The 24998-nt window shown below is 38.7% G+C and overlaps 1 protein-coding gene and 1 pseudogene across 7 annotated transcripts in view; both read left to right on the top strand.

Annotated features, from left to right (window-relative positions):
* The window catches only part of Fut8 (fucosyltransferase 8), a 216961-nt gene that overhangs the window by 133731 nt on the left and 58232 nt on the right, over window positions 1–24998 (top strand). For all 7 annotated transcript variants that reach the window (XM_052739531.1, XM_052739532.1, XM_052739524.1 and 4 more), the window contains one exon: window positions 13325–13439. In XM_052739531.1, the coding sequence (XP_052595491.1) occupies window positions 13325–13439 (115 nt within the window). The remainder of the gene's footprint in view (window positions 1–13324; window positions 13440–24998) is intronic.
* On the top strand, window positions 12702–12802 carry LOC128111308 (uncharacterized; annotated as a pseudogene).

The raw sequence follows: 24998 nt of genomic DNA, 5'->3' as shown, positions 1-24998 counted from the left end.
GTGGAAAATATTTTCTGGGTCTTTGAGCTGTGATTCTTCTTCTATTCCTATTATTCTTATGTTTGGTCTTTTCACAGTGTCCGAGATTTCCTGGATGTTTTGTGTCAAGAATTTTTTAGATTTAACGTTTTCCTTGACTGATATATCAGTTTGATATATTGTATTTTCTACAACTAGGATTCTCGTTCATCTTTTGTATTCTCTTGGTGATGCTTGCATCTATAGTTCCTGTTTACTTACCAAGATTTTCCATCTCCAGAATTTCCTTAGTTTGTGTTTCCTTTATTTCTTCTATTTCCATTTTCAGCTCTTGAATAGTTTTATTTGTTTCCTTTACCTGTTCGTTTATTTTTTTCTTGGCTTTCTTTAAGGCATCTATTCATTTCCTCCCATTGTTTGTTTGTTTTCCTGGATTTCTTTAGGCAATTTATTCATTTCCTCCTTAAGGACCTCGATCATCTTCATCAAGTTGATTTTAAGGTCATTTTCCTGTGCTTCCACTGTGTTGGATTATTCAGTGTTCGCTGTAGTAGGAGAGCTTGGCTCTAGTGGTGCCATATTGCCCTGGCTGTTGTTGACTGTGTTCTTATGCTGGCCTCTAGGCATCTGGGTTTGAGGTAGTTATAGATTTAGGTGCCGATTTCTAAGTTTGTCTTTGTTGGATGGGTGTGTTTTCCCTTTGTTTCTATTTCTCTCTGGTCTTTTGGTCTGAATGGCCTGTGGTCCTGGTGACCTGTGAGTCCTCTGGTCTAGTAGGGTGCCCCCACTGGGGTTTTGGCAACCTGCTTGACCTCTGGGGTTCTGGGTGCCAGCGTTGCCTCTGGGGCTTTAGGTCCTGGGAACTAGTGTGGCCTCTGGTAGAGCAAGGGGCTTCTGCTAGAATTGTGGACTGGGATATGGTAATGAGGGCGGCATGGGGGTGGGGCGCTGTTGGGAGGAAGACTGGGCTGACTCTGAGGAAGTGTTGGTGTTCTGCCAGGCTCTGAGGAAGGGTTGGTATTTTGCCATTGGGGTCTTACCTAGGGTTCTGGGTACCTGTGTAGCTTCTGGTAGAGCAGGGGGCTTCTCCCCAAGTTGGGATTTGGTGGTAAGGGGATGGGGGCTGTTGGGGGAAAGCTGGGTGGGCTCTGATGAAGTATTGGTGGTCTGTGGGCTTGGTCTTATCCGGAGTTTGGGGTACCAACATGGCCTCTGGTAGAGCAGGGAGCTTCTGCCTGAGTTGTGGATTGGGATATAGTGACTCTCTTATAACCACCGTAACAAGTGTGAGAAGATACATCACAATTTTAATTTGTGTTTCTCTGACAGGCAGTGATTTAAGCACCTTTTTATGTACCTGTTGGCCATTTGTATATTTTGTTTGGAAAATTGTCTAAGTCCTTTTTCTATTTCTAGTCAGGTTGTTTATTTGCTACAAGTACCTTATGTATTTTAGTTATTATCCCTTATTGGAGATATGATTAGAAAATTATTAAAGATAGACATAATTATACTTATGAGCAAGTATCCTGCTGTTATGTTTATTATAGGTCCATAGTTTTGAGGCAAGAAATGTGATACCTTTAGGCTTGTTCTTCTTTCCCAAGGTAATTTCACATGTTATGAGTCTTTTCAGTTCCAAAAATAATTTTAAGAGTACTTTATCTGGCTCTGTAAAAAGACGACATGGGAATTTTTATAGGGACTCCATTGAATCTGTGGATCACTTCGTGCTGTGTGGACTTTATAGCAAAATTAATTCTTCCAGGCCATGAACATAGGATATTGTTCCATTTTACACCATACATATTGTTTTCATCAGTGTCTTATAGTTTTATAGAACAGTGCACAAGTCTGGCTGTTCCTATTTTGATACTATTGTACATGGGATTGTTTAGTTTCTTTAAGGGACGGTTTGCTAGTATATACACATGTAATTTTTGTTTGTTGATTTTGTGCCCTTTGGCTTTACCAGGTATCTTTATTAGTACCACCAAATTTTTGATGATGTCTTTAGGGTTTTCTGTGTGTATGATCATATCAAATCCAAACAGAAACAGTGTTTCTTCTTTTCTGATTTAGATTTCTTTCTTTTTTTTTCTTTTTGTTTAATTTCTCTGTGGCCACAAAAATCATGTTCAATAGAAGTATAGAGAGTAAGCTATACTTTATCTTGCTCCCGATTTGCCTCTGTTGACGCACTTGGTCCTTTTAATGTAAATTTGGCTTGTTGGTATTTGTTGCCCACTATTATATGTAAATGCATCAGGGATGCTCTCTTGTAATCTTTTCTTGTAGTGCCCTTACTTGGCTTTGGTATGGAGGTAATACTGACCTTTTCAAAGGAGTTTGGAAAATTCTCATTTCTTTAATTTTATAAAGGTTGGCATTGATTTTTCTTTAAATTCATATAGAATTCACCTTCAGATGTGTTCAGGGTTTTTGTTTATTGTGATTACAAATCTAATCCCTTTGTTTATTATTGGTTTCCTGAGAATTTCTGTTTCTCTATAATTCACTGTTGGCCTCCTCCCTGGCCTCAGTGGTTAGATAGGCTGCCTTGAGGAAGTGGGGAGGATCAGAAGTCACACAATGGTACTCAAATTCTGTACTGCTCCACTGTACACAAAACAGCACACAGTCCAGGTTGGCCTTCTTCAGGTTCCCATGGCATCCAACTAGCTGTCAGAAGTGGGTAGAGAATTTTAGGAGATTTTGAAAATAAATCATCTGATCAGCAAAATAAACACTGACAATTATATGCCAGACACTTTGAGTTCCTCTTTGACCTATAGAACTTGGCTTTATAGGCAGTTTTTCAGGATAATGCAGTATTAACAGTATTTGATCTTAACAGTCATTGGAACAAGCTATGTAGTGGACACAGAAAATGGAAAGGGCCGACAGTGGCAAGATGGCCCAGCTAGTAAAACGCTTGCTGCCGACCTGACGGCCTGAGGTTGATACCTGGGACCCACAGGGTGGAGGGGATAACCACGCCTACCAGTTGTCTTCTGACTGTCATGCCGCCCAAATAAATAAGTGTAATAAAAAATGAATAAAAAAATACTAGTGACTATGAAGTTAGAGCTTGGAAGAAGTTAGAATATGGAATAGAAAACAATTGACAAGATTTCTGAACAAGATCAAAATGTAAATAGCAGTGCTCAGCGCTCCATTGCAAAAGAAGGGCATGTTCATGAGGGTGAAGACATCCAAGTTGGAAGAGAAGGAGAACAGACTCAATATCTTTATCTGAAATTTTCACTCTTATGGCAAAAGATAGCATATGTCTGGAAGGGCTGAGCCTGACAATCCCAGGAGATGTCTTTGATAATCGTCAAGCACTACTGGAGTGGATACTTTCTGAAGAGGTCCTGGGAAGCACCTTGAGAACATATTTACCTCATTGTTCTGTTCTAAAACACTGAAACCTCCTAGAGAAGTGTAAGAGCCTCATTCTGAAGCAAACCTTGGGGAGGCAAGACTCGCTCTTGTTTTCTGTTATCAAGAAGAGTAGCAGACTTACCAGGCAAAGACTTACCTACAACTGCTGCCGAAGCTGGCTAGTGCATCTCATAATCTGAAAGAGGAATTTGTGGGCTTCCTGTTTTATGAAGCCAGTATAAAAACTCTAGCTGTGAAATTTTGCACTATGATAACTGAGAAGTGGGAACTAAATGTGGAGTGTTGTTATGACCAGGCTTAAAATACGCCCAGTGAATTTTCTCCCTAAATAAAATTTGTGGTTTCTAGATTTTTAGAGAAATATCCCATAGCTCCCAACACTTTGTTCTCCTTTACCATAAGCCTGTTGTTGACAAAGTTGAGAGTTTGGCGGGGGGTTATCTGTTACATTAAGAACAATTGGTAGAGTTGTTCCTTTTTACATTGATTGCTTCGATTGCTTTCAGAACCTCGCAATATAACATCTATTCTTTTTCAGAACATTGAAGAAAGGGGTCAAGAACTGCAGGATATTTCTGTTTTCAGTGGACAGGCAGCATGGTGCTTTGGAAATGTTAGTGGACCTCCTGCAGGCTCTTGTTTTGTGTTTAGATGATACAAGCAGTGACACAAATATTAGATGGAAGAACTGTACTCTGGTAAAGCATTTTTACACTATAGGGCAGTGACAAATTTCAATTTCATTGTTACTACTGCTGTTCCCTAAAAAAATGTATTGACTTGTACAAAGTCCTTTAGGGAAAAATCTCCAGGGGCAAACCTCTGTTACCTTTATAGCTGATCACTTGACTGGATTACTGCATTTGCTCTGTGAAATGGTAGAAAATATTGAATCTTACCATGAGTGCTTGGTTTGAGGAAGGGAAAAATTTGATAAATAAACTTGACTTTCAAGTCAAACTACTTGAGAAATTCCATGGTGTTCAGAAAGATAACCCCGAGTCTCAGCTCACCTCTGAGTGTTACCATAATGATTAAACCCTCAGTGTGAACAGTGGAACACTATCCGGGAACCTACAGATAAGTTCTCAAAACAGTACCTCAGAGCTCTTAAAATGTGTGTGTCTGGTTCCCTCAGTAGTACAAATATTCAGATTCTCTTCATCAGAGGTATGCTTGCCAACACGAACAGAAGTGGCTGTCTTTCCACTGAGCCTCATTGTCCGAGAATTAAATGGAAATACTGGGGGATTATATAAACGCCCATTCACCATTTGTCAAGCCTTCCGTCTGTCTGACATGAAGGATTTTCTTTTTATTGTGTGTGTTAGGCTGGAGGGTCCTGTGCAATATAAAGATTGAGAACGAATGTGTAAAGCATTGTGTTAAAGTGCTTTAGACCATACTCAAGGAATTCCATGACAGGTAAACCAAATCCTTACTCTTTTTTTTAAAGACAGGCTCTCACTATGTAGATATGCTTAACATAACATAAATTATAAGATGTGAATTAAATGTAATGGTAGACACATATCAACAAGCTCTATGTGACTAAATCCCCCCCACCCCCCACCCCGCCAAGACACATATCAACAAGCTCTATGTGACTAAATCCCCCCCACCCCCACCCCGCCAAGAGTCTTTTAAAATAGATTTTCTAGGGCTGGTGAGATGGCTCATCTGGTAAAGGTGCCAAGCCTGGTTAACCTGAGTTCCATCCCTGCAACCCATGTAGTAGAAAGAGAGAACCAAATCCTCCAAGTTGTCTTCTGTCCATCACACATGCACCAGGAGACAGACAGACAGACAGACAGACAGATACACACACACACACACACACACACACACACACACACACACACACACGCACACGCATGTGCATGCACACACATGCTTGCCATTTGGAAGAAAAGTCATTATGTATATTAAGTCAGTTAATCACTAAATATCTTTCCTTGTAGCTTCTCATTGGATACATTAGCTGTTGGTAATCTACCTAGTTTTGCTGTATTTGTTCTTTCTTTGTACTTCTTCTGGTTCCTTGAGCTTTTAGCTGAGATGTTTGAGATATTTTCTTTTTAAATGTAGGTGTTTACAACTTCTGATACACTCTTAGCCCTCCTTCTGCATCCAAATGTGAGCTTGTTGTGTTTACATTTTGTTTGTCTTGATTCCCTTCTTATTTCTTCTTTCACCTGTGGATTATTCATGAAAATTTTCCTTTGTTTTCTATACTCAGTATGGTACCCAGTGTAAAGGTCGGGGTGGGGAGTAGCCTGGTGGTAAAGCATTTGTCTAGCATATACAAGGCTCTGGGTTGGAGCTCCATTTCAGAAACAAGTTGGGGTACAGACAGGAGGGAGAATAATATCTCCTTAATGTGATTTTAATCTTCTTATATTTGTTAAGCATTATTTGAAGCATATCCTGTATCTTGGAGAATGTTTCATGTATGCTTCAGAAGAACATGTTTTTGGCTATTATTAGAATGTTCTTTTTGGTCTGAGAGTTAACGTCTACTGTTCCCCCATTGATTTCCTGTCTGGATGATCTGTACGTTGCTGAAAGTGAGGTGTCAAGTCTCCTGCTGTTATTAGCTCTGTTGCTGTCAGTGTTTCTTTTTAGTTCTGTTAATATGTGCGTTGTCTGTGTCTATGGGTATGTATGGAATTGTTATAGTTTCATAACAAAATAGCCCTTTTGTTGTGAGTGAGCTTCTTTGTCTCTTGTGATGAATTTTGGCTAAAAGTCCATTTGTCTGACATAAGTATTGCCACCCTTCTCTTTGATTCCCGCTGCTTCACGTCCATCTTTCCTTTTCCATTCCTCACTCTCATCTGTCCATAGCTTTAAAACTAAATGGAATCTCTTTTATGCAACTCCTTGTTGGATCTTACTTTTTATCAGCCAATTTGTGTCCTTTATAATCTCAAGTAATTGTGGATCATAATGGACTCTTCCATGAGCAGGGTTTATCAGACTGCAGCTGACCTAGTCTTGCATCACATAGTTGTAGGGTCTGTAGGTCTGTCTCTGAGAGCACAAACCCAGTTTAGACAGGGCTGCTCTAAGACCAGATCTGAGAAGAGCGGGGGCCTGCTGACAAGGCTGTTTCGGTTTAGAGTCAGAATTGATGGCTCTCACCGAGGTTCTGGTGGTAAGAAAGGTAAGGAAGAATTTCTTTTTTCCCTACTTGATGCTATTCTGTATGGTGAAGGCACCATGTTCTGTCTTCTGGATCATGACTGCTATAGTTTATTACTCTAAATACCAGGCATTAAACATAGCCTAGAAGCCAAATACCGTGCTTATATCTGGGATTCAGCGCACCTGAGAATGTTAGCACAACAGTGTTTATTTGATTAATCTATTATATGTGATCTAAAACTGATAGGGCCCTATCCACTACCAAAGTGGGTAATCACCTGGTAGTAATTAGTGATAGTCTTGACTTTTTCAGGGTTTTTAAGGAACTTGCAGGGCTATAGAATTGGCTCAGTGGTTAAGGGTACTGGTTTCTCTTTCAGAGGACCTGGGTTTGATTCCTAGCATCCACACGGCAGCTGACAATCATCTCTAACTTCAGTCCCAGGGGATCCAGTGCCCTCTTCTGACCTCTTTGGCCACCAGGCACACACGTGGTACACCTCTATACATGCAGGAAAAACACACACATCACATAATAAATTAATAAATCTGAAATAAAAATGAAGGACTTAGAAGAGTGTCCTGCTTCATGGAGCTCAAGCCATGGCATTCTGGGTCTCCAGTTAAGTTCATTCAAGTCCTTGCTTGTTTGCCACTGTGTTTCATAGTCATGTGGCCAAGTAGTTTTCCTTGTTTTGTTTGCTTTGCTGTTTTTTGCATCATTATCACAAATGGCCTCAGCCCCCTTCTTTGAAGTAGTGAGATGGAAGTAAGTATTTTCAGACGATTATTTTTCCATTGTGATTTTATTATTTATATGGTACTATGAATTCAGTGCCTAGATTTGTACCTTAGCCCCTGAGTACCATGGGTTTTTGTATTCTTACCATTTAGATTGCTGCATTAGATTGATTCTTCATCCTGCCAGATACTAGTTTATGAAATAGTTGCTGGAGTTTCTTTCTGCTTTTAAATGGCAGCAATTATTGAACTTCAAACTGAAGGACAGGAAGGCTCACAGAGCCAAGCAGCCAATGATCTGTTTCTCAATTAAGTTAACTAAAGCTCTTGAAGAAACGATCTGGGAAGCAGCACTATCATCTCTCCATTGCTAAGTCTGTATCATCTCATTATCAATAATATGTAATGGCAGCATTGTTAATAGCAGACTTAGATGTGTTCTCCAAATAATAAGTGATACTTATGGCTGAGTATCCTGATTAGAAATTGCCTAATATACAAAAGGCTATTATGGAGGCTGGAAAAGGATTTTGGAGATAAGGAATATAGTTATCTATCTAATAATAGGGAAAGATTGATAGCTTGTTAATGGCGTGTACATTTTAAGATTAAGTTTTTGATCATAGCTGTTGGAACCCAGTAACTTTGTTTTATTTTCCCATTTTTTTGGAAGGCTCCATAGTTGATGTTTCCACTCTTGAAAAGTTAAGTTTTATAGTTCTTCACATCAGATCTTTGTGTTTTATGTCATACACACACACACACACACACACACACACACACACACACACACACACACACACAAAGTTTACATTAAGGATCTAGGTGGAAGAATATACTTTATCTAGTAGTCATTCTTTTGCCTACCTCCATTTATTTGGAGGGAGGTTCCAAACTGAAGAATGACCTGCATATTAAAACTAATGATTTACCAAGGATTGTCTAATCCTAATCACTAATGATAAAGTGTATTCATTCATTATCAGTACAACCACATTATCAATCTAGTAACACTCTGAAGTAAGCAGAATTACAGTAGTCCTTCTTATCTGTTGTTTAGCTTTCTAGTCTCTTAGCCATTGTTAATCACCATCCAAAAATACTAAATGGAAAATTCCAGAAATAAACAATTACAAGCTTTAAATTGCACATCATTCCAAGTAGCACAGTGAGATCTCATACCATCTTGCCAGGATGTGAATCATTTCTTTGTGTATCCAATCCAATCTGCATTTGCTAACGCCAGTAAATCACTTAGTTGTCCCTGTTACCAGGTAGACTATCGCAGGGTTGTGGTGCTTGTTTTCATGTAGTCCTTGCTGTACTTCATAATACCCACAAAGTGCAGAGGTAGAAATACTCATTTTTACTATGCAGAACTTATAAATTAAACATTATCATAGGTTTGTATGTATAGAAAGAAACGATACTGTATATGGTTTCGAGCATCCACTGGGTGGCGGTCTTCAAATGTATCTCCAGTGGATAAGGGAGAGTTACTCTAAACCTGTTTGTAGCTATTCTTAGACCTAGAGAAGTGAGGACACTGGATCCGTTACTTTCCTTGTTACTGTGATCAAATACCTGACAAGAAACAACTTGGAAGACAGAAGGTTTGTTTTAGTTCTCAGTTTGAGAGCACAGCCTCATATGGCAGGCAGCTCAGGGTGGCCAGGGCATGAGGCAGCTGGTCACATGGTTTGCAGTCAGGAAGCGAGGAGATGCATGCAGGGGCTCCACTTGCCTTTTCCTTCTTGTTCAGTCTGGGCCCCCACGGAGATGGTGCTGCCTGCATTCAGCTTGAGTCTTTAGTCAGTCAAGCCTTTTTGAAAATACCCTCACTGACTTACACAAGAGGTGTTATTCCATAATAATTCATTAGATATCAAATCTAATGAAACTGATAATGAAGAGTAACCATCACAGCAACATTAGACAAATTTCAGATCATTTTCTTGTCTGTGATCCAGATTTACCCAGGACTAGACTTCTCAGAAATCTCCCTTAGTCAAGTTTATCTTAGTGTATGTTGAATCTTCACCTTCAGATGATTCTTGTATGAATTATAACTGTACTGGCCCTTGAGGGAAAATTTTGTTTTAGCATTTTGAATCAGAAATAAATAAAAACCTTCCTTATTATAGTTTCCTTAATGGCAAAATTGAGACAGACTAGATATCCACCATTTTCACATAAAAGTTTTATGACTATGAAAAATAGAAAATTACTCGGGAAAATGCAATAACACAAACATAGACAGTTTTTGAAATGAAGTTTTGACAGCCCTCATAGCTGCTGAATCTAAAGTCCACATTCTGTTCTAATGTACCTATTGTCATCAGGCATCTGTATTCTACCCTCATTTTGCTGGTACCTAACCTTGCTCAGGCTTACATATGCTAAGCCTCGCTGTAGCCTCATATGAAGCTATCATGTTCACTTCCAACTATGAGATTTCTTGATACTTTAGTGATAAAAGCAAAGAGCAAAATTTCCAGCTTTAGGATTTATAGGGAGTATGGCTCAGGGTATGGAATCCCTGAAAAATCAAGAGTTTCTGCAGAATGCTTTTTTAATCATCATAATTCCCAGTAATGGGCCATAACTTTCTGATTTGATTAGAGTCAGATCTTTAACACAGAAAACTATATCTTGTAGGAATGCAACTTCCAGGCGTCATTGAGTTGGTGAAGAAAGAATACCAATTTAACTTTGTTTCCTGTCGTAACTGAATTATTTATGTAGTCTCTGATAGGGAGAAGGGGGTATGGGATTTAAAAATCAGACTTAATCTAAGACTGAGAGTAAATTGGGTATTCTGACTGATTCTTGTGCCTTATTTATTTTTATACTAACATGTTGATTGTTGTTGTTAATGAAGTTCTTGCAATGCTTCAACATATGTGTACATTGTACAGTGACTAAGTTTAGTCCCCCTTTATATATACCCTACCCCCACTTTCTTAATCTCTAGCTATCACTATTTTATAGTAAAGATGACTTTAAAAAAACCTTCACATATGAAAGAGAAATGTGGTACTTGCCTTTCTGAATCCATCATATTTCACTTAGCATGGTGTGTTCCAGTTCCATCCATCTTGGTGAGATTGACAGGATTTCAGTCTTCTTTATGGCTGAACACTATTCAGTTGAAACTTAATCTCAAAAACTGGCTGTTTCTGTTCTATGTATTTTCTCTTGAGTTATTTTTTTCTACTTTTATAGTCCTAAAACTTTTGTGAAAGAGCTTGTGTGTGTGAGTGTGTGTGTGTGTGTGTGTGTGTGTGTGTGTGTGTGTGTGTGTGTGTGTGTGTAGGGAGTGTCTAATCTGTCTCAATTATGCCACCAAGGAAAAAATAACAAGGAAGGTTTTTATTTGTTTCTTATTGTGCTGGCTAGTTTTATGTCAGCTTGACACAAGCTAGAGTCATCTGACACAAGGGAATATCAACTGATATAATGCCTCCATAGGGCATTTTCTTAATTAGTGATTGATGGAAGAGGGCCCAACCCATTGTAGGTGGTGCCACCCCTGGGCTAGTGATCCTGGGTGCTATAAGAAGAAAGCAGGCTGAGCAAGCCAGTAAGCAGCAGTCCTTCATGGCCTCTGCATCAGCCCCTGCCTCCAGGTTCCTGTCCAGTTTGACTTCCCGCCTTAGCTTCTCTTAATGGACTGTGACTTGGGATATGTAAGCCAATAAACCCTTTCCTCTCCCAAGTTGCTTTGGCCATGGTCTTTCATCAGCAATAGAAACTCTAAGACACTTGTTTATCCTCTTATTTAAGAAAGGACATCTAGGTCATTCTGCTTCCCAGTTACTGTGACTAATACAGCAATAAATATATTTCATTGACATGCTGATTATATTTCTTTCAGATACCAGATATGTATTTAGAAGTGAGATAGCTGAATCATATGATTGAATTAATCTACATCCCTACCAACAGTGTCTGAGAGTTCTTTTTTCTTTAAATCCTTTGTGTCCGTGTGTGACTATTCTATTAACCGGTTGAAATGATTGCCACATTGTAGTTTTATTGGCATTTTCCTGTGTCAAATCATATTGAGCACTTTTCTTTTTTCGTTTGGTCATCTAGTTGCTTGATCATTCTGACTCCTACGCAGATTGGGATGGAATGAATTGCTGAGACTTAGTACTAATATGACTTGGATTAAAAATAAGCTGCTCTTTTAATTTACCAGTTCATTAAGAAATGTAGATCTCTGCTTCCATTTTTGATGGTATAGGAATTTCTTGATTTCTAAGACCTGAATCTAGAAACCATAGTTAGGTGTAGAGGCTTATACCCATAATCCCAGCATTCTAGAGACTGATATAAGAAAATCACAAGTTTGATGCTAGACTGGACTATATTGCAGGAGCCTATGTTAAGACAAAAAGAGGAGAGAGCCTAAGACACAACAATTTTTATATTTTAAAGACTTTTTCAAATTAAGCTTAATATGTTTTCCCTCCACTTGAAGCTATGAATGTCAGTAAAACTTAGAGCTTTTTGTCCCCATCTGTATATGTGCATGTATGTTCACATCTTTATTTTAATTGTAAAGCTACACATAGCATATTGGGCTTCCTTCTTTCCTCCAGTAGGCATTTGCTAATAGATTGGGTTTTTATTTCACTGTGCTTTATCTCCAGCAGTAATACTGCTATTTAACACGGAGATTTGCAGTACGTTTTGTGACTATTACTACCTGATGAGTAGGAGGAAATGAGTGGATGTTGTGATGCCTGTGAAGTATAAAGAACTATGAGTGAGTTGCGATGATAGAAGTTTATAAAACTGAGACATATTATAAATTTCCAACTGAGCATTACAGCACAATTATAGTTAAAGATGTCTGTGCTTCTCGGGTAAAATCATAATGCTATGTGGTCAGTATGTTAAGCAGGTTTGCATTACCACAGTGAAATATCTGAAAGAGTCAGTTTCATAAAGAGAAGAGACTTGTTTGCAGGCTTGGTGGTGTTCTGGCTTAGTTACAGCAGAAGCCCTCCCAGCGTCATGAGAGACATGTGTGGAAGAGCTTTCAGGCCAAACAGATAGACAGGGAGAGAGGGAGGGAGGGAGAAAGGCAGGCCAAGTCCATGGCAGAGTGAAGGTGGGGGTTGGGGGAGAGGGAGATGAATACGAATGATGTAACATAGCCTCTTTTGAGGGTGCTCCTCACCCAAGAATCTTAGGACCTCCTTCAAGATAACCCCTTCCTATTCTGCCACCTCTCAGTGCTGCTACCCTGGAGATTAAGACTTTAATCACCGTGGGCCCTTGGGGACACTCAGAGAACACTCAAGCCCTAGAAAGTCTTTTAACTTAGTAACTATAAAAGACTATTGTAGCTATACAATATTCCAGATGGAATTGCCTATGACAACTTTCCTCTACAAAGGTAACAGAGGATGATGCTCCCTTTGGCAGTAGGCATATGAAAACTGGAATGATACAGAGATTCCCATGGCCTCTGCACAAGGGTAACATGAAAATTTGTGAAGCATTGCATACTTCAAAAAAGAAAGAAAAAAACATGTTCACACAACCTAAAATCTTAGTACTTGTTCCTTTAAAAGAAGGAATTTGCTAATCCTTGATTATTTAAGACATTTTTTTAAGATTTGTGTCAAGTTTTTCCTCTAATCTTTTCCTACTCACTCAGAGTGGAATATTAAGAGGGCTGTGAAATAATAAGAGTGAGGATACAATGGTACTATTCAAATACCAATACCATGTCTACTGAATTGCAGTCTTTGAACTCTTTTTTTCTTTTTGGGGGTGTGGGGTGGGGTGGGGGAACAGTGTAACTGGTTGGCCTGTGGGGAAAAGTTGTATATCTTTTCGTCAGATTCTATAGGAATCAATCGTGGATCATAGAAACTTAATTTTTAAATTTCATAGTCTTAGTTGAAAATAAAAGATAAATCATCATATACCTGAGTATCAATATTTCTGAAGAATTTGGCTCCCTTATAGTTTTGTGTAATCCATTGAAACAGTCACATAAATGGACCTCCAATGTTGCTTGTTTTTGCAGGTCTATCATGACAGATCTATACTACCTCAGTCAAACAGATGGAGCAGGTGATTGGCGGGAAAAAGAGGCCAAAGATCTGACAGAGCTGGTACAGCGGAGAATAACGTATCTTCAGGTAAGAAGGTTAGGTTAAGAAATAAACTTTTGAGTAGAAATAAAATAATAATAATAATAATAAAATAAAAAGTGAATGTGGTGATGTATTGTGTCCCCCAATATACTGTGTCTCCCAATAAAGTAAAACTTGCCTGGAGATCAGAAGAAAAAGCCAGCCATTATAAGTAAACACAAAAGTCATGCAATGTTAGCATATGCCTTTAATCCTATCACTTGGGAGGCAGGGATCTGTCTGGACCTATGTGAGTTCAAGGCCACACTGGGAACAGAGCCAGGCGTGGTGGCACACGCCTTAAATTCCAACACTAGTTAACCATGGAGGTCTGGAGGTCTGTACAGACAGACAGAAAGCGACAGAGCTGGGCAGGAGGAGGAAGTGATGTAGCTGGACACAGAGAGCAAATCAGATGGCAGAACAGCAAGGCATATAGGCATGGGTAGACAGGAAGTAACTAATGATTTTGGAAGCTGCGGGAGTTGGTGAGGTGAGCTTAGCATATGGCTGTTCCTATTCCTCTGATCTCTCAGGTTTTCACCCCTATATCTGTCTCTGAGGTTTTTTTATTTATAAGACCATTTAGAAATTCATCTACAAGTGAAAATTAAAGTTTACTTTTTAAAAGTCTTTCAAGTGCTTTTAAAAAAATTAACTACTGCCGGGCGGTGGTGGCGCATGCCTTTAATCCCAGCACTCGGGAGGCAGAGCCAGGTGGATCTCTGTGAGTTCGAGGCCAGCCTGGGCTACCAAGTGAGTCCCAGGAAAGGCTCAAAGCTACACAGAGAAACCCTGTCTCGAAAAACCAAAAAAAAAAAAAAAAAAAAAAAAATTAACTACTTATTTTACATATTTATTCAGAGAGACAGTATTTTATGCCTCAGGAATGTAACAGTGGCTAAAACATGGTCCCTGCCTAGCCTAAAAAGAGTTACTTGTTCACATAGATACAAACTATACTATTAAGAGCATACTGTATTTTGTTGTAAATGCGTATTGGCATTTTGAAGGAGACATTAGGGATAGTTTATGGAGGATATATTATGTGAACCTAACTGTGAAGGTGGGCAGGTCTGATTTCTACATCCAGAAATGGAGACAGGATAAGCTAGCTGAAGAGTATGTTGTGAGCAGTGGACCATAGCAGGGAAAAGTAATACAGGATTCCAAATGTGACCTGGACTCTTCAGTTTGTCTGGAATATTAGGTTGTATGAAAAAGAGGGATGGGAAGTATGCTGCAAAGAGAATTGGGAGCTGGATTATAGAGGGTGAACTCTATGGTATATGAACATTAAATGATTACCGAAAGATACTTATTTTATAGATGTCATTTTAGCAAGAAATAAATACTGATCAGCCTTTTAAGGACCTTTTACGTCTTCTTTTTTGTGTGTTCTTTTTAAGTTCTTATATGTGTATATATATTTGTAAGGAAGAACTTTTGAATTTTATTTTATTATTAATATTCATTAGACACTTCCTGGTTTTGCTTTTACAACACCCTAGTTTTGTTTGTTCGTCCCCTGAGCGCTAGGAATTTAACCCAGGGCCCTGGGCACGGTACACTAGTGACAACCTAGTTTTAAAAGAGCTTTATACATAAAAGATACAAAGAAGGATAGAATCTAAACGTAGTAGTGCTGTTGAGCTATATTAGTATTTAAAGAGACTAGAATCGGCCAGAGCATTTAGGACAAAGATCGTCGTGCAGGCAGGAAGAATTGAGAGCTGTTGAGTTTGCCTTGGAAGGAGAGACAAACTTGGAGAGTGGGAAAAAGTAGAATCAGTGGACCTTTCTAAGTGATTGAAAGAGCCTAAATGTTGGGGGATGGAAGCATCTTTAAATGACAATAAAAAATAAGAGAGAAAATTCTTTTGAGGAAAAAATAGTGAATTAATAGAGATATTTAAAAACGAGTAAGAAGTGTTTTAAGTTGAAATAGCCATAAAATGTCCTCCACTCAATCCTTTTCCAATTCTATGCTAGCATAGTTTCCACATGCAAGAACTGTTTTTCCTTTACCTTAGAAGCAAAAGGGCAGTCCTTGACATGCTTCATGTATTTTAAGGCATCTGTTTTCATACAGGTAAATGGGGGTGATCAAGTGTTTAGGGGTCATTAAAATCCAACTTGGTGTTGGCATGTTCTCTTGGTCTCATACTCCCGTGACCATTCATTAGAGGAGTCTGCAGAATGAGAACCACTTTACCTCCTGCAGGGAAGAGGTAATTATCTCCTATCAACTAGGTCTTCATTCAATGAACTGTGAACAGCTGGTGGTACAGAACCATCATCTCGTTTATTAATAAAATGGAAATAACAATGGTTTGTAAGCTTCCACATACTCATTAAACTTTCAGCCACTGTATTTAAACTATGATCTGGTCACAGCACCTCACACTGTAACAAGTACCTGCCATCTGCTTTACTTTCTGTTTCTCTTTTAAAATTTACTCCTTGGGTCACATTGTATGGATCAGTATTTCGTTACTTTTAATTATGAGTCACACTACACTTGTGGATACACCGTTTACTTATTATTTGCCGTTTGAGGGACATTTAGTTACTTCCAATTTGAGGCTATTATGAATAAACTCTTTTGAACATCTGTATATAAATGTTTACAAGGACTTCTGCTTTCATCCTTTTTACCTGAGAATAGAATGTATGTTTAATTTCTTGGTTTTTGTTGTTGCTGTTGTTTTGTTAGTTTGTTGTTTTTTGTTTTGTTCTTCAGATTGAGAAAACTTTATCAGGTTTTCACTCATTCTTCCCTTTGCCGTGCATTCCAAACTGACAGTCACAGAAGTGGACACATTCATAAAACTGCTCCATTTGCTTTCCATAATAATTCAGATGCTCATGGATTTGATATTTTTCCAATTAATAGATAAAGAAAATATCAGATAGTCATAATTTCAGCTTCATAATCCTTATTGAAAATCTAATTTATTATCTCTCCTCTGGTTCTCAGTGGAAATAATGTGATACAGGAAACAATGAGATATTTACCCAGCACAATTCTGAGAATTCTAACCTTTGCTTCTGATGTATCTGAATATTCTAAAACAACTATTCTAGTACTGAAAATATTGTATTAATGTGTTTTTCTTTTTTTAATTGAAAATAGTTTTTGTTTCATATAATATATCCTGGTTATGGCTTCCAGTTCCTCCCCAACTCTCTCCCATCTGGGTTCACCCTCTTTCTGTCTCTCATTAGAAAACAGGAGTCTAAGGGATCATAATAAAATAAGACAGGACAAGTATGTCAGAATAGGGCAAAACAAACAGACAGAAGGAAGAGAGCCCAGCAAGAAGCACTCAAAGCATGTAGATGCTGAGACTCACTCACTAACTCAGGAATCCCATAAAAACACAAAACCAAAAGCCAGCATACATATGCAAAAGAGAAAGAACCACAAAGGAAAGGAAAAGTCCTGGCAGGACATTGTGAAACAAGGAACCTGCAGAGATGCCCTTGAGTTGGTTTTCTCTGGATCTTCTACTGCTAGACATGCAGCCTACCCTTGAGGGTAGTTTGTTTCCCCAGTGTGACTCCCTTGGAGAAAACTAAAATTTCATTTGCAAGTGGTTATTGGAGATTGCTTCTGGCTTAGGGATGGGGGCAGGTGTCCATTTTCTTTTTCAGCTCTAGGACCCCATGTGGTACACTGATTAGAGACATGGGTAAACCATTTACATTCGCTTTTCCGTGTGTGTGTGTGTGTGTGTGTGTGTGTGTGTGTGTGTGTGTGTGTGTGTGCGTGTGTGCGTGTGCGCACGCACAAGAACTGGTTCTTTCATTCACCATGTGGGTTCTAATGATTGAACTCAGATTATCAATCAGGTTTAGTGCAAGAACCATTAATCACTGATCTGTCTTGCATGTCCCTGTTTACACTCTTAACCAGTTCTCCCCAATCCTCGCTAACACTTGGTATAATCAGTCTTCTTATTTTATCCAGTTAGTATGTTTTTAATAATATGCCATGGGTTTAGTTCACATTTTTCTTTGACTGTAGTTGGATGGTATCTCTTTATTTCCCTATTTACCATCTTTTATCCTATCCTGTATGTACATGTGTGTGCGCGTGCGCGCGCGTGTGTGTGTGCATGTGTGTGCGCACGCACATGCGCGCACGCACATGTTTGTGTGGGTGCATGTGTTTAGCAGTACACATGCACTTGGGACAGGCAGGGGACAACATCAAGTGTCACTTCTCAGGTGCTTACCACCATTCTGTTTTGTTTTGTTTGAGATGCACCACCATGCCCAGATTTTTTTCACATGAGTGCCGAAGGTCAGACTCAGGTCCACGTGCTAGCGAGGCAAGCCAACTGAGCTATCTTCCCAACCCCCTTATTCCTTCTTTAATGAAGGACCTGTTCAAATCTTTTGGTTAACTTTCAGTTGGGATATTTGTTTTCTTATGATTGAGTTATTGAGGCTCTTTATTCTAGATTTGAGTTTATTAGGAATCCTGGAAATCTTTTCTTCCAGTCTGTAACTTACCTATTTCTTTTTTTTTTTTTTTTAAAGATTTTAAATTTTTTCTGTGTAGGTGTTTGCCTGCCTTGTATGTGTATGCAGTCCAGAAAGGGGTGTCAGATCACCGAGCAAGCCAGTTACAAGCAGTTGTCAGTTGCCATGTGGGTGTTGGGAACTGTACCTGGGTCCTCTGGAAGAGCAGCTAGTGCTCTTAACCATCTCTCTAGCATCCATTTATTTCCTTATCACTGTCTTTTGAAACCAAGACCCTTAAAAGCAAAGGTTTGTAGGCTTATGAAATCCTATTGTATTTATAGTTCACACTTAGGAAACTTTCGCTAAAGGTAAGGTGGCTAAATTTTTTTTTCCTGTTTTCTTCTAGGAGATTTATTTATTTGCCTATTTTTTATTTATTTTGCTGGCACTAGGGACTGAATTCAGGGCTTTGTACATGCCAGGGAAGCACTCTAAAATGGAACCATTGCCTCTCCAGTTGTAGTTTTATAATTGAGCTCGTACATTTAGGTCTGTGATCCGTTTGGAGTTATGATATGAAGCAATAATTCAGATTCATTTTCTTGCTTATTTGAGCCATTGTTGAAAGAATTGCCTTTTCCCATTACTGTATGGCTTTTGTTGAAACCCAGGTAGAATAGCCATGTCTCGTCTGTCATTACCACACCGTCATGGTTACAGTATCTTTGCAGTAAGTATTAAACTTGGATAGTCTGGTTTCTCAAACCTTGTTCTTCTTTTCAAAATATTGTTATAAATCCTTTGCATTTTTGTTTATATTTTACAATAAGCATATCTTAGTATTGCAAGTATGCAAAAATACAGTTGAATTTTATATATTGGTATTGTATTTTGCAGTTTTGCCAAAACTGCTTAATAGATCAGGAAAATTTTTTGCAGATTTTATCAGACTTTCTACATATGTTACTCTGTCATTTGCTTTGTTTCTTCATTTTTAATCTTGGTGACATTTGCCAATAATCACTTTATAATTCTTAATTTTGAGTAGTATATTTATGCTTTAGGCAAGGTTTACAGTAAACTGTAAATTTAGTTCTTTCATTCAAAGTTCTTGCCAAAGTGATTTCACAGTTTAGGCATTTTTGACAAGAATGTAAATATTTCTTGAAATACTTGCTGGGATTGAAGGAACTTTTCTGAGTTTGTGACACTGTGCTATCCATAGCTTACCATGTGTTGTCATTTTGTTTATATATGCTCTCACCGTCTTCACTGTCACTAATAAAGGGCTTTATGTAATTATTACTAAGCTACAGAATTGCACATGAGACCCTTAACATCTGGATCCTAGAAGTGGAATAGCTGGTAGTATGGCAGTTGTTACTCCCTACCCACTTCCTCTTGGGTAACATTACACCTAGCAAATATCTTATTCTTTTAACTTAGTTAAATATGAGTTGAACTGCAATTAGAATTCTTTCATTTTTGTTGTATTTGTTCAACATCTTATTATAAAAGTTTTCCAGAAGGTAGAAGTGATGCTGTAATTCCAAAATCAAGTAAGCCATATATGGTTTAGTGATAAATCATAAAATCATACTATCACATGTCCTTGTGATCACTCAAAGCAGAGTGATTGCACTGCAATGCTGAAAAGATTTTAACTTAAATTAACATTTGAACCAAGACCCTTAAAGAGATGGCAGAAACATTCATTGTGAATCCATACAATGTGACTGCTTACTAAAATAGAAAATGCAAATAGAAAGTGAGTTTTATCATACCAAGAAGCAGGAAAATCTCAATTTAAGTGATGAATGATAATCAGTAGACACCACACAGAGGCTGCCCAGGTGCTGGAATGTCTGACAAAGGTTTTACACCAGCCGTAATACTATCAACTCCAGTGGCAATGAGAGCCTTCAAACAAGTGAGAAAAGAGACAGCTCCAGCAGAGAAATCGATGTAGAAGGAAGAACTAACCAGAAATTTAAGAGAGAAAAGCACAGTGACTTCGGTGGGCTCCGTGTTGCAGAAGTGACAAAGGAAAGAACTGGGCGCTGGGGGGTAATGCAGGAGAGATGCAGCCACCCGAGCAGGAGAGAAAGAAGACTAAAGGAAAGGGAGTGACTCTTAAGGACACTTGGAATGGGAACAAGACATCTTTATATTTTCATCCTTGAAATCCCATTAGAGGAACTAATTTCTAACCAGTCCTATTCAATATCAATAATAAAATATCTCATCTACAACTTACTACTCTGTTAAAGAGAATAAGACGTCACAGAGAAGAAAATCTTTACAAGTCAATATCAAACCAAGCTTCTGTATATAGTGTGTATTGCAGTAGTAAGGAACAGTCTCCTTGGAAAACAGGCACCAGTTTTCAACAGACAACTTTATGTGAGGTCTATAGATGAGAAGTAAGCCCAGGAAGTGGCTGTTGAGCGGCCGTTAAGGAAATGCAACTTAAAGACATGAAGAGAAAACACCTGTCAGGATGGATAAAGGGGAGAACAAACTACCGAGTGTGTGAAGTAACCAGCTCTCATACATTGCTTATGGGAATGTAAAATAGTGCAACTATCATAGGAAACAGTTTGGCAGTTTCCTATACTAGTTATATATACCTCTACCATATCTTCTAGTGTCACATTCCTTGGTTTTGTTTTTTATAGAAAAATTAATACCCGTGTCCACACAGAAACTTACACATTCATGCTCATAATAACTTAATTTTTAATAGGCTCAAACAGTACAACCCAAATGTCACTCACCTTGTGGGTAAGTAAACTATGGTACAGTGGGAGCAACACAACAGAATACTACTCAGTAGCAAAATGAAATGAATCAATTCAACTTGAATGGGTCTCAAAAGCATCTCACTGAATGATGAAAAGCCATTCTCAAAGGCTAGAGAATTGTTACTTTTACAATGCTTTCAAAATGGTGAAAGTATAGGGACTAGTCAGTGCTTTCCAGAGATTAATGTTTGGGGAATGTGACTCTGATGGATTAACAGGGTCTGGAGAGGTGGCTATTCAGTTAGGAGTAGTCACTGCTGTGACAAAGGACCTGGAGTCGGTTCCCAGCACCCACAGGGCAGCTCAACCTCTGTAACTTCAGTTCAGGGGATCTCTTCTGGCCTCTGCAGGCACCAGGCATGCACATGGTGCACATGCATACATGCAGACACACACTCATAAAATGAAAATAAATCTTCAAAGAGGTAGCACTAGGGGTTTGTTTTGATGGAACAGTTAGTAAGTATCTTGATTCTGGTAATAGTTACACAAGTCAGTACATAATAGAATATCTGAGTACATGTGAAAACTTAAAATATGGGACTAATGAGATGTCTCAGGTGATAAAAGAGGCTGCCACCAGGCCTGACTATCTGAGTTCAATAATTGGGGCCCACAGAGTGGAAGGAGAGAGCTGACTGCCATAGGTAGCCCTCTGACCTCCATATGTGCGTTGTGACACACATATGGAGGTCAGAGGGCAACCCCCTTAAATAATAAGTAAATAAATAAATAATATAAAAAAATATATACAGAGCCTGCAATTTAGTTAATAGTATTATGTCTGTTTTCTAGTTTTGAAAATTTACTGTTGTTGAATAATAGGTTCTCCTTGGGGGAAAATTTGTAGAAGGTACACAGTAACTTTTTGTAATTTGTTATGGGTTAAATTGTTTAAACACTCAATGTTTTGAAGAGTAAAGAGAGCAAAATGAGGGCCTGGAGGGATGGCTCAGTGGGTAAGGGCACTGGCTGCTACTCTTCCAGAGGATCCAGGTTCAATTCCCAGCACCCACATAGCAGTTCACAATGGTCTATACCTCCAGTTCTCAGACACTACACACACATGGTGCATAGACAAAAATAAGTAATTATTATTATATTTAAAAAAGAATGTGAAATGAATTAGAGTAGTATTAATCAGGTGAAGGTAGTCTGAGAAAGTGCTCTTAAGTGCTTCAACCCTTTAAAAAACAAAACAAAACAAGACTTGGGGGTTCCAGAGAAATTTATTCTCAAGTAGCAATGGATTCTCAGTCTGTATGGAACTGCATGAAGACGTGAAGTAGAGGAAGTCAGATCTGACATCTGGTTTATTTTATTATTGATGGTTTGATTTTCAAAATAGTAGGTAGGTGGTATAATGCCAATACTACCCAGAAGAATGAGACATGGTGGAGCAGAAACATTAGTAAAACAGTAACTTATTCTCATTTATTTAAAGCAAAACACAGGGACCTAGGGAGATAGCTCAGTCACTAAAGCGCCTGCTATACAAGCACGAGGACATGGGTTGACTCTAGAACTCACCTAAAAAAGCCTAAGTGTGGTGGTGCGTACAGAAATAGGTGATTTCACAGGCTCACTGTTCAGTCCAGCCCACCTTGATGGGCTCCAGGCCAACGAGAGACCATGTTTCCTTCTGGCTTCTATATGTACCAACACACACACAAACATGCCTACACCCAGACATGCAAGCGAGGGAGAGAGAGATGGAGGGGAGGGCGGATAATACTGCAGCAGCCTTTGCACAGGAAGGAGGTAGCAGACAGTTGCCTTGTGCTGTTCGTTTTTTTTGTCCTACCTGTGGTAGCGCTAACTAATGGGCTAGCTTTCACTCCTCTACCCCCTCCACTCTTTGCCTTTCTTCTTTTTCTGCCTCCCCCAACACCCCAGTACCTGCCACGTCATTCTTGTAGTCTTGATTTTGAGGTAAGAAAGTCCAATGAAGCACCATAAGTGAAAAGATAGAGGATCATCCTGAAGTTCTATCTTAGTTTCTAAGCATGCTATTTTTATCTTCACCACGTTAGCTGAGAATCAGATTGTAAACTTAAAGAGAAGTTAAGGTGCTTAAAGAATCAACTTGTGCATTTTTATAAAAGATCAGCAGGAGCTGATAGATGTTCCTTCTCTGTCTTTGGAAGGAGTTTTGCTTGCATCATATACTAGAATGGGATATTAGGTTGGATTTGTCTGACTAACTCTAGCCTTTTCTTGTGGCCCTTACGGTGGTAGGAAATAAGACTGTCCTGGTGTACAGGTCTCCTGAGTCGGAGGCAGCGTCTTTGTAGAGGTGCTTGGAATAGCTAGAGATGGCAGAACTCTCTCCTAGATCCACAGTGAAGAAATGTTTCTCCTTTGTTTCTGGTAGATCTGTAGGGTTTCACTTTTTTAAAATTGGTTTAAAATATTCTATAGAGATAGGTAGGCAAAGAGCAAAGTCTTTAAAAATAGATTTAAAGTAAGCCATTTGCTGCTCTACTTAACAAGGTAAGCTCTTTTATACTGGACAGTAACTGTCTTTGCTGCAGTGTGCTAGTCTACCCATCTGAGAACTGTGTATGTTGGTAGCTTTTCTCCATTAAGTTTCCACACTGAAACTTTATAGAATGCCCACAGGGAAAGGGATTTCCTGAAGCACTTGGTGGCCGGCTTGGGCCTGAGCTACTGCAGTGCACTTACTACTTGCAACAAATTGCTCTTTGCTGCACGGGTGGAAAGGACACCTCCAGACCATCTTGACTTGGCTGGGGAAATATTCTTTCCAGTCTTGGCTTTAAAAATGAGAATACTCTAACTTTCACTTTCATGCGTTTTAACTCTGTCCAGAGTCTTCATTTTAACTACCAACATGCAGTACTTCAGTTCTCTTAGTTGCTTCATTACCTTTTCTGCATTGGTTTTGAAAACAAATTTAGAGAAATGAAATCAGATTGTTTCCAATACAATGAAGTGCTTTTACTACAGTATTAATGAATCTTTTCTTCATTACCAACACAAAGCTAGATATTCCAGATCTTTTTAATCAAACAAATTAAAAAACTGTTTATAGTCTTGTGATTAGAGAATACAAAGAGCACAATAAAATTCAACTTACCTGGTTTCTTTTACCAAGCTTTCTTCATTAGAAAGAGGAGCTATCTGTGGAAGGAAGGTTCTTAAGAGGGAGGGGAAAGATTCCCCTGGGATTCTGATTCTTAATTATTAGCGTCTAAGAGTAGCCAGCTAGGTGCTCTAGGCCTGCATTTCTTGCTACCTCTTGAATTGAAGACATCTTGGGGTAAAGTAGATTGAGAAACTGAAATTCATAATTCATAGGCCTTGCCACCTATGGATTTGGTTTTGTGAGTGTGAACATCTCTATCTTTCAGATTTAGTTGAGCTAATGGTTACTGAGTGTTTCCTCCTTAAGATGTGTGGGGATGTTATGTCCCGTTTATATTGACTGCATGTTTTTGTTTGTTGCTTATTTAGCCATTTTTCATAATTTTTGGTCAATTGCTAAAAAAAAGTGAAAAATTTCATTGTGAGTAGAATCTGTACTTCAAAGAGTTTTTATTTATGTATGTATGGGGGAAATCTTAAGTAGCAAAAATCAGTGATTTAGATGAAATGTTAGCTCAGTGATAAAGAACATGCTTGACATGCACAGGGCTCTGGCCTTAGTCCTAGCATTTCCAAATTGTACTTATACAGAGTCAAAGAGTATCCCTCAGATTATGTGAATAAATAAGAGCGTATTTAAATTAATTTGGGGTATATACTATCTCATTTAGCCTCATAGTATCTCTGTAGTGAAAGATAGATTGACAAGGAGAGGTTAAGAATTGAGATTATTTTGTCTCATTTTTAAATTACCAAATTGAAGCAAAACCATGCATTTGAATTCATAGCAAAGCTTTCACTGGAACAAAACACATCTCTAAGCCTCTTCCTCCAAAGCTCTTTCATTAGGGTAATTGTCTGGAACTTTTATTTACATTAATCTTGTCATTCTGAAATTTGGACAATTTTCTTCATTGTAAAGAACTGACGCTTACATGTCTATTGATGAATCTTACTTTAAGAAAACCACATACAGCCGGCCATGTCAGCAAAGGCCTGGAACCCCAGAGCCCCAGCTACTGGGAAGCTGAAGCGGCAGGCCTGCCTGGGAGGCCAGCCTAAGCAATTTAGTGAGCCTTTGTCTCAAAATAAAAAGTAACTAGGAGGCAATGACAGGAGGATGCTTTCCTGGTCTACAGAGTAAATTCCGAGCCAACCAGGGATAATAGTGAAATTCTGT

The sequence above is a fragment of the Peromyscus californicus genome, unplaced genomic scaffold, assembly GCF_007827085.1.
Source record: "Peromyscus californicus insignis strain IS unplaced genomic scaffold, ASM782708v3 Scaffold_15__1_contigs__length_86483966, whole genome shotgun sequence".
NCBI classification, from domain to species: domain Eukaryota; kingdom Metazoa; phylum Chordata; class Mammalia; order Rodentia; family Cricetidae; genus Peromyscus; species Peromyscus californicus.
The sequence above is the reverse complement of the archived record's forward strand: the minus strand, read 5'-3'. Positions and strand labels throughout refer to the sequence as shown.